This window comes from Phyllostomus hastatus, unplaced genomic scaffold, assembly GCF_019186645.2.
Source record: "Phyllostomus hastatus isolate PE091 unplaced genomic scaffold, TTU_PhHast_1.1 phas_scaffold_21, whole genome shotgun sequence".
NCBI lineage: Eukaryota > Metazoa > Chordata > Mammalia > Chiroptera > Phyllostomidae > Phyllostomus > Phyllostomus hastatus.
The window spans coordinates 47,237,403-47,247,502 of record NW_025334017.1 but is presented as its reverse complement, the minus strand read 5'-3'; the positions used below and the strand labels follow the sequence as shown (position 1 = coordinate 47,247,502).

The 10,100-nt window shown below is 69.8% G+C and overlaps 1 protein-coding gene across 1 annotated transcript in view; it reads left to right on the top strand.

The window, feature by feature from the left end:
- Positions 1-1,742: 1,742 nt before the first annotated feature.
- KCNK9 (potassium two pore domain channel subfamily K member 9) overlaps positions 1,743-10,100 on the top strand; it is a 52,850-nt gene continuing 44,492 nt past the window's right edge. Inside the window, exon 1 of the mRNA XM_045861403.1 lies at positions 1,743-2,076. Within this exon, the coding sequence (XP_045717359.1) occupies positions 1,794-2,076 (283 nt within the window). The 5' untranslated portion in view covers positions 1,743-1,793. The remainder of the gene's footprint in view (positions 2,077-10,100) is intronic.

Genomic DNA, 10,100 nt, shown 5'->3' with positions numbered 1-10,100 from the left:
CCGGGGGAACAACTCGGGTCTGCGGGCGCCGGGCCACCCGGCCTGCGACGCTCGCTGGGGCTGAGGCAACCCTCGGAACCTCGCCACGCGATGGGGAGGTGCCCCAGCCAGGGACACGCGCCAGCGCCAGGTGGCTGGTCCGGGGGAGCCGCGTGTGCTGCCGCGCTCCCGGGGTCCGCAGCCCCTCTGCTTGCGCTCTCCGCTGGATCTCTCCTCTCTCTTAAGCCGCCTGTCTGCCTTCTCGGGGTGAATCCCCTCTCCTCCCCGAGCCCCGGGCCCCTCAAACTCTCCGCCCCGCGTGGCTGTGCGCGCTCTCAGGAAGCCGGGCTTCAAGGACCCAAGCAGCCGCCTTAGTCCGCCCATCCCCCGCCGCTGAAACCTGCTGGTGGCTCCGCCCCCACCCTCACGCCAGAGACACCTAGTCCTCCGCTCGCCTCCGCCCCCTCGCGCGGCACCCACCGCCCCTCCTGGGCTCCCTCCGCGTGCGCCCCGCGCCGCGCTCGCTCTGCTGCCGGAGCTGCCGCGGCTGCCTCGCCAGCTGGCCGCGGACCAGGAGGGAGGTGGCGCGCCCAGGAGGCTGCGGGAGGGAGTGAAGAAGAGAGGGAGGAAGGCCGGGCCTCCGCGTAGCCCGGCCCCCGCCCCCCGCGGCCCTCCCGCCCGAGCGGGGCTGCCACGCGCGCGCACACGCACACACATACACACGCACACACACTCGGGCTCCCTCCGGCGCGCACGCACGCAGCGCCCTGGGCAGACCAGCGCCGCAGCCGCCTCCCCAGACGCCCGGACGCCGGAGGGCCCGGACCCCGGCGCGGCTGATGCGCCCGCGCCCGCCCCGCAGCTCCGCGAGGCCCGCGGGACCCCTCCCGCCGCCGCCACCGCCGCCGCCTCGCCCGCCGCCCTCGGAGGATCGGGCTGGACGACCGCCACCGCGCGGTGCCCCGGCCGCCCCCGAGGCCGCTCCGCCGCGGGCTCTGCCACCCGGAGGCCGCGCCCCGCTCCCGCGCCTCGGGGGCTGAGAGGAGCAAACTTCGTGGACCGGCCGACGCCCGGCGGGGACCCCGCCGCGTCCCTGCGCACTCTGGTGGGCCCTGCACGCTCGGACCTTCGGGCATCTGGCTGCCCCGCCCGCTGCACCTGCTTGGGCCGCTCCCCGCTTGCTGGGGACTCCGGAGACGCCGCCACTTGGAAAACTTTTCCACACCCCCTCGCGGCGGGGGGTGGGGGGTGAAGAGGGGTAAAAGAAGGTGGTCCCGCCGGGCGCGCGAAAACCTGTGGGCTCCTAGCGGGGCGCCACCGCCCGGGATCCGGACCCCGAGGGGCGCGGGCCCGCTCCTGCTCCTGCTTTTCTGGCGGGAGCGGGGGGCGGGGTGCGGAGGGCAGCGCGGTGCCCGGCGGCGCCGCCGTGCATGGCCCTGCGCAGTGGGGCGGGCTGCTTCGGCCGGGTCTGGCGCAGGGTGTCGGGGCTCCCGGACGCCTGGCCTCGGCGCTCGAGCAGCCTCCTGTGCCTGTCCGCCTTCTCGCCCGAGCCCGGGCCCGGGCCTGCGCCGCCCCTGCCCCGCCAGCCGCCTCGCGGTGGCGGCGGCTGTGGCGGCCGCGGCGGAGGGGGGCCCCCCCAGCCTCCCCGCCCCCCGCCTCCCCGCTGCTGCTGCTGCTGCTGCTGCCGCCGCCGCTTACAACTTGGAGGCGGCGGCGGCGGCGGAGGAGGCGGCGGCCGCCGGGCGCTGCAGTGGGACGCGCGCGGCTGCGAGCCTGCGGGACATGCCCCCCGCGCCGGCTCCTTGCTGGCGGCCATGAAGAGGCAGAACGTGCGGACTCTGTCCCTCATCGTCTGCACCTTCACCTACCTGCTGGTGGGCGCCGCCGTCTTCGACGCCCTGGAGTCGGACCACGAGATGCGCGAGGAGGAGAAACTCCGAGCCGAGGAGACCCGGATCAAGGGGAAGTACAACATCAGCGGCGAGGACTACCGGCAGCTGGAGCTGGTGATCCTGCAGTCCGAGCCGCACCGCGCCGGCGTCCAGTGGAGGTTCGCCGGCTCCTTCTACTTTGCCATCACGGTCATCACCACCATAGGTAAGGGCTGGGAGCGCCACCGGCTGCCTGCGCCCGGGAGGCGTCCGGGAAGGCAAGGCGGCCGAGCGCGCGGCGCGGGGCTGGGTGCGGGGCGCCGGGGGGGGGGGGCGTCCACGCAGCCAGTCGCTGGGGTTCCTCTCGCAGCGCCTCCTCCTCGGGAGCCCCCTCCTCTCCGGCGCCTCTGCGCCTCACCCCGCGGGGACCCCACCCGGGGCTGCTCCGCGCCGGTGTCTGTGTCTGGGCCGGGCGTGCGAGCCCCGAGCGAGCGTGCCGGATCCCGGAGGGCGGAGGCGCCACTTTTGCGAAGAGAGTGGAGCGCTAAGAATAATCCCATAGCAGACACCCACCCACCCACCGCCCCGGCGCGGCTGGGCTGCGCGGGGCTCCGAGCCTGCAGTCACTGTCTCTCTGGGACTTGCAGGGGGCTGGCCTGCCGCCCGCGGCGTGGACAGGGGTCAGGTGGCCAGGGATTGCTTCTGGGGCTTGGGGGCGCTGACCCTCCCCAGCCCCCAGCGTCTCTGGGACCGAACTCCGCCCTCCTGCCCGCTGGCTCCTCTTCCTGCTGTTCCGGGCCATCGTGCCAGGCCTGGAGGGGAAGAGAGTTCGCCGTCTGGTGATGGAGGGGGGTGGCCGCCACGGGAACGGGGCTTGGAGCCAAGCCGAGGGCCTCAGGACCCGCCCACCCCCAGGCTGAGGCGGTGGGCAAGATCAGTCTGCGCGTTGCCTGGAAACGGGAGAAGTTGGCCCCAGTCTGGGGAGAGTCCTGTTGGGACGCCCTGGGGACTCCCGGGGGCTACCCCGAAGGGTGCTGCTGCGCAGTGAGCATTCATTCTCTAGTGGGTGCCCAGGGCAGCACCCCCACTGCGGCCTGGGGTCGGGGGAGCCGCAGACATCATACTCTGAGAGGCGCCTTGGGGAACTCCAGCAGGGTGCTTCTCCCAGTGGAGGGGGGGCCCTGAGCGCAAGGGGGGGGTGTCTCTCTGCCACTTGTCTGCCCCCCAGGGCCCTCCCTGGAGTCCAGCCAGCCCCCCCCCCCCGCGCTGGCTTGGGGTGGTCTCTTTCCTGCCCCCCTGCATCCCCATCTGTGCCCCGGGGGCGAAGAGGCCTCCTCCCCCGGCTTCCCCCAGGCAGTCGCCTCTGCGTGCGGGCAGAACGCTGCCATATGCAACAGGAAGTCCCGGGCAGGACGGCCTGTGTTTCCTTCTGGGGTGGAAGGACTTTCGGAGAGTCATCTTGTTTGCAGCGTTCAATTCACGGCCGCAGGTTTCTGTGGTGGGGAAGGGAGCGGGCCTCCTGTCGTCTGCACAACCAGCTTCGCTCCCGCTCGTCCTGGGCCGCGGCCCCGGGGCCAGAGCCCAGAAAATCCTTCCTTTGCCGCCGTGCACTTCCAGGGCCTGGAAGGGCCCGTTGGTCCTCACCGTCCTCCTGTCTTTAAGCGTCCAGGGCGAGCTGTGGTCACCGCACACAGAAGCACAGGGACGGTCAGGGGTGGGGGGGCCTGTGTGCCGGCCGGGGAGCCGGAGAGCTGGAGCGTGCCCCCCCGAGCTGCCCGACCCGGGGATGGGAGCAGCCACCCTCCCCCGGCCTTCGGTGATCCCGACCCCAGACACAGGGGAGTCCAAACCATCCCGGGACTCACTCGTTGGGCCGGGCCCTGGGGTCGGACGCCCATAGGAAAGGACTGGAGCTCAAGCCCAACCCAGGGGCGTTCCGGTCTGCCTGCAAAAACACACTGTGAGACTGTCCGTGAAGTTCACGTGGAGAGGTGTGTGCGTGGGTTCTGACCCGTGGTTCTGGGCGCAGGCCTCTGCCGGTTCCGGCTCGAAAGAGGAACCAGTGGGAATGAGCGGCCCCCTGAGGGGTCTCAGTGGGGGTGGGGGTGGGGGTGGGTGCCGCTCGAGCCCCCTCGGACGCGGGGCGTCTGAGGTCTGCGCCGCTCACTGCCTTTGCTGCGTGGTCAGCTGGTGGGGGGGAAGACGGCCGGAGTGGCGCACGAGGGCGGGAGGGAAGGTTGTCCTCACTCGGCTGCCGGGCAGGGGAAGACCCTGGAAGAGCGTGAGGGGGTCAGTTCCCAGCTCCCAGCCTCGGTTTCCCCACCGGGGGAAGGGACACCGCACAGCGACCACCTGCCAGGCTGGCCCCGAAGGGCCGGTGGGAGCCCCGGCGCCTGTGGCCACCAGGCAGCCAGAGCGCTTAGTAGGTGCGCCTCCCGCTCTCTGCCCCCAGAAGCAGCTAAGCAGAAGCCCTCAAATGTACAGGAAACAAAGCACCTTTCTAGTTAATTATGTTTGTTTTCTTCTTTTTTTAATATAAATGCAAATGAAGGGGCTCTCAGGCCTATAACAAAACCCAGCCCCGGGCCGGGCCCTCCCTGGACGCGTCTCTCGTTGGACTGACCGCGGTACTGATGGGGCAGGTGCGTCTTCCTGGCGTCCGTCTGTCTGCCCCGACCCCGAGCACTGTCTCCCCCTCCCTCCGTGTCTCCGGTGCGCTTCAGCTCCCGGCTCCCGGCTGCAGCGAGGTGGTGGGGCAGGAGCCCCGGGTGCTGCGGTCCGCGGGGGCAGGCGGCTCTCAGAGGCAGCTGCTGGCTCCCTCTGTGACATGGGTCTCAGACACACGGTGGCAATGGTGTAATCACCCCTTCGCGTCCGCTCTGCGGCCGCACCTTCGTGAAAGGCTTCGGAGGGACGTCACGCTGAGGCCCGCCTAGCTCCCCCGGGAGCGCTGGGCCCAGCCGCCCCCTGCTCAGGAGGAGGGAGGCCCCGGGGTGAGGGGTCGGGGGTCGGGGCGCTGTGAAAGGGTGGGCCCAGCCCCGTCGGGAAGCCGGCGCAGGGTGCCTCCCTCCCCTCCTGTGGTGCTTCTTGGGGGTCTGCACCACTTGTAGCCACTTTCTGGAGGTGGCATTGTTGAGTTCTGAACCTGGGGAGCCTTAGACCTTCGGGGCTGTGCACCGGGTTAGAGGCGTGGAGCTCTCGCCTCCGCGCCTTCTGTGCTCGTCAGGTCCCCAGATGCCAGAGAGCCGCCCCCCCCGCCCCGCCACCGTCCGGGGCTGTGGGTCGTCGGTGTGGTGGAAGCAGGGGTGTCCACTGGGCTCTCCGGGGCCCGGGGGCTGTGTGGGGCTTGCCTGGAGTTTCTCTGCCTGGGGCGAAGGCCCAGGCGTACAGGGACCCCCCAGCACACGGGTCCCTTCCCTGCGGGAAGCGCTTGAGGCCAGAATTGGGTCCCGCTCTCAGCTGCCCCTCATGACAGCAGAGCGCAAGAGTCTCCGCGATGCTTCTTTTTTGAATCCAACGTCTGCAACCGAAGTTTTTTCGAAGAAGAAACCATGCTTAGAATCCAGAGCTCGCCTGCAGGGGCCAGGAGGGCGAGCCGAAGTTTTGGGGCGCGGGGGGCGGGGGTTGGGCGGAGACTTCCGCCGGGCCCTGCTCCCCAGGCCCTGCTGGGCCCATCTGAAGCCTGGGGTGTGTGTGTGTGTGGTGGCAGGGGGTGGGGGGGGTGGTTGGCTGCTGCAGGAATTGCTCTAACTGGCTCAGGCTCTGCTGGCTGGGGCAGGCACACCCCGAGAAAGGGATTTGGGGCTCCCGTGGTTTCCTGGATCAGATTCTGCACCTGCTTGAGCCCGTCATTTAGACGACGCCTCCCTTATCTTGTCTTGTCCTGGCGCAGCGCGGGAGCGCGTCCCACCGCCCTGCGTGCAGGGGTGTAGGTTTCCCCCCGTGCTTTACACGCCGGTGGCTGCGCCGCACCGGCCCCCGCCGCGTCCCCGCTGCCGCCGCGGAGGCTCTGGGGAGAGTCTAGATGACAAGATAAGGCCCAGAGGCGGGAGGGGAGCTGGAAACCGAGCGCTGGGCTGCAGTCCAGTCCAGCGTGAACAGCAGGGACAGCTAAGCCCAGTTAACCCCTCCCCTGCCACCCACGTGGCCGTCCTCGCCCTCCGGGAAGCCTCCTTGGCTTTCCTCTCTGCTGCCTCCCCGGGCCGGGCCGTGCCCCCCTCCCCTGTCCCCCGTCTCCCTCAGCTCCAGCGCCGCCGACACCAAACTGGGTCTCTTCTCCCTGCGCCTGCTGGCTCAGCACAGCACAGCACCCGGCACAGAGCCCTTCCGAGTTCCGCCGCTGGGCCGGGCCAGGGAGGGTGCAGCCTACTGGGCGGACGGATGGGGACACCGAGACTCTGGCGGCAGTGGGCCTTGAACTCAGGATCTGCCGTCCTGCGCAGCCCCTTGCTCCTGGGAGCAGCCAGGGGCCTCCACTCACGGCTCCGTCCCACCCTCCTTCCAGGGGTTTCCGCCCACTGCCCCCCTGAGTTCGGGTGGGGCTCCCAGGGCAGGGTCTCCGTCTGCGTCTCCGGGCCCCGCTGGGAGGCCCTGCGAGGCGTCGTGGCCTCGTGCCCTCCCTGCCAAATGGTCAGCAGCTCCCAATCCCTTCCACTTAGGAAATTATTAACGAGCCGTCACGTCCATGCGGAAAAGCGCTCCCGTCACGAGGGCGGCGGTCAGTGGTTCTTGAAAACAAACCATTCCCACGTGACTGCGTTCAGGTCACAAGCAGAACAGTGCCTGCAGCCCAGGACCTCCCTCCTCACTCAGTGTCGTCTTGGATGTCTCTGGAGACAGGGAGCTCATCACCTCACCTGTGACGGAGGTGGGGTGTGCTTGGGTGAATGTTGAGATTATCTCGTGAGGTTCTGGCCTGGTGCAAAGGAGGGGTGTGGGGGGTCTTCTCCCACAGCAGCACCATGCGGTCCCCTGAGGAGGGGACAGGGGGCTCCATCTAGAAACTGGGAACGGGGGGCCCAGGCCTGGGAGAGGAGAGGGAGCTCAGCACGCCGATGTGTGCGTGGGTCTGCAGAGGGAGGGTCTGGGGAGGTGGTCCGGGGGACGGCTGGTGTGGGCACCCAGGACAGACCCGCTGCCAGCCCAGGGGACCTGTCCCTCTGGTCAGAGCCCAGAGCAGCCCCGTGCCCTGTTGGCGCCGGCCGCGCTGGAGCACCAGGGAGAACGCGGGCGGCGGACATGTCATACCTGGTCCTGGCGGCACCTGGGGGGTAGGAGGCGTGGGCTCCAGCTGGCCGGCCTCAGAGGGGGCCGGAGGCTCTCCCGAGAGAGTCCTCGGGCAGAGGGATTCTGGGACGTGAGGAAGCACATGAGGGTCTTCCCTCTGCCTGGGGGACCACCCTCCTCCACGCTGGCCTCGGGGTGGCTCGTCTGGTGTTCATTTCCTTAAGGGGCTTTGTTTGAGGGTCCCTGTATCTGCCTCTCCCAACTCTGGGACTCCTGCCTGCGGAACGTCCTTCTTTTTAGCCAAGCGGACCCGCCCCGTGCTGTGGCATCGTCACAGGAAGGGCCGGCGGGCCGTGGCTCACCTCCTGTGCCATGGCAGCCCGGGCCCCCGGGGTCTGTGCAGCAACGCCCTTCGTAAGCCTGTCCCCTCTCCTCTGGGCGGTTCTGGCCTGTGGGTGCTCGCCCAGTCTGGGCTGGCGTGCGTCGTCACCGCGTCCTGAGCGGGGTCACGCAGCCCGCTGCGGGGTGCTGCAGAGCTGGGGGGGCCTCTGTCTCGGGTCGGTGGGAACTTCAGCGCAGGTGCACTGGAGGTGGTCTCCGGGCCCAGAGCAGAACTACGTGCTGTGGACGCAGGGCAGGAGGGGTGGTGGCGGAGGGAGCATTCGCAGCAGGGGAAGGCGAGAGAACTGGGGAGCGTCTGTGTGCACGCTGGCCCGGCTGGGGGAACAGATCTCAGCCCTTGGGCCTGGAGGAACGGGGGTTCCCCAGCTGACCACAGCGCGCTGTCCTCAGCACTCTCCCAGCCGGGCCCCTTCCTGGGTGCTGGCCCCCCCCGCCCCCCCAGTGCACGGCGGCCTGTGAGGTGGTGCTGGCCTAGAGCGGGGCGGGGAGTGTGCCCTGAGCTGTCCTCGCCCTCGCCATGCCCCAGCCCCGGGAGGAGCGGGCAAGTGGCTGTGGGTGAGGGGCGGGGCCAGACTGGAGGAGGGTGAGCCGTGGCCAGCGTGGGGGGCCGGAGGGGGCGATAAAGTCAGCGTGACTCGGTGTGAGAGGGTCGCTGGGCCCCGAGGGCGTCTGGAGAGTGGAGGGAGCAGGGCCGGGCCTGGCCTGTGGCCCCTGGCTTGTGACCCCAGGGGCTCAAGGCGGCGGGCGGGTGGCAGGGCCCCCAGCCCCGGGCAGGGCTGCTGGCGCTTGAGTCTCGTCTGTCCCGCAGACCCAATTCCAGGTGCGGCCCTTCCGCCTCGGCTTCCTGGTCTGCGGAGCGGGGCGTGGGGTGGCCGCGGCACCGGAGGACGTGTGTGGGAAAGGCGCCTCACCCCTCACCCCACATCCGCCCCTTGTTGTCTCCAGGACCGTGGGCAGGTGGGGGCCCGTTGGCTCTTGGGAAAGTGGGAAAGTTGTCTTCCGTGGCTTCCCAGCTCTGCTCTCCTGCCCCCACTGTGGGGGCATCCGTGCCCTGCGTCTCCCCAGCGCGCCCCCTCCTGCACCCCTGCAGGGTCTCCCTGCACTTGGGAAGCGTCCTCGGGGGTGGGACAGTTCTGTCGTCCAGCAGAAGGACGCTGTCACCGTGGGATGCCGGGCCGGGGCTTTGGGGGCCGCCAGTCCAAGCCTGGCTGGCGGGTTGGTTTCCTCAACCTGGTCCTGCCGGGCCAATGTGGCTTCCCGGGCCACCACCCTCCACTCCGCCACCACGGTGCCATTTCTGAGGCCCATGCCGCCATCTCCCCCTGCCATACTGCACCCTGGGGGTCTCTGTGCCCTCCCGGGTTCCAGCCAGGTCCTCAGGCTGCAGCCGCGGTGGGTCCTCCAGTTGTCACTGTGTCTCCTCTGTCGGTCTGCCCACGTCCGAGTCCACGCCTGTCTGCCCGGCGCCCCGTAGCCGCTCCTGCCTCTCCCCCCGTGTCCATCACCCCCGTGGGTGAGGACTGGGCCCAGCCTGCCAGTTTTGCGTTCAGGCGGCAGCCTCCCCAGGAGACCCCTGAGTCCCCGGGGCTGGACCCTCCCCGGCCTCAGGCCCCAGGGCCCAGCCACGCTCCCTGTCAGAGGCGGCCGGGAAATGAGAGCTCAGGTGGGGCTGCCTGAACTGCTCGGGTGGGATGGGGGTGAGTTTGCTCCGGGGGGCGGGATGAGCTCAGGGGGCTTGGGGGGAACGGCAGGGACACTTCCTGTCGCCCGGGAAGCAGAGGTTCTTGGTGGCGTTGCACTCGGGGGCACGTGGTCCTGCTGGAGGCAGCTCCATGCTGGCGGCCGGCGGCCTGCGCCCGCCGAGCTGAGGTCTAGATGTCTCCTGGCCCCTGTGTGGAGTGACTTCGGGGGACGCAGTCCTGCCAGGGCCCCAGGGACGCTGTGGGCTTGGGGACACGTTCTGGCCGAGTCTGGTCACGAGGAGGAGTCTGCCGACATGAGGGCTGTTTCTGGGGCGGCAGCAACCCCTCCGGTGGCACCCCGAATGCTGAGGGACGCTGGCGGCCGCCGAGGAGGCCTGGCACCCACTGGGGACCGTGTTCGGGGCACAGGGACTCCCACACGGATGGCGCGGACGCCGCCGTGCGTCCATCCGCAGAGTGGAACGCCCTTCAGGGAAATGTCTTTTAACCTCCGTGTCTCCACCAGATGAGCGTGCAGTCATCGCCTTAACCAGCTCTCCTGCTTATCGTGATTCAAAGGGTCCTCCTCCCTCCTTTTTTCCGCCAGTTACAGGGAGTGGAGCCTCTCTGTGTGTAGGTTCTGCCGGGCTTTGACTTCAGCAGCTCTCAGCGACGCTGGAGATGTCTCTGACGCCCTTACGTTTCAGAACGTTTCCTGAGCACTCAGGGCTGGGAGGCCGGGGCCCACCGACGTGAGAACCCCCCTCGGCCCCGACACGGCTGGTCCCAGGCGTCTGTGGGTGCGGTCCTGGACACCCGGAAGCCACAGCCTCCTGGACACCGTGGACCCAGGGGGGGTCGGGAGCCCCCGGGTCTTGGTCTGGCTCCAGGGACGGAGAGGTTTCCCCTGGTCCGTCTGGTCCGGACAAGTGGCTGTGGC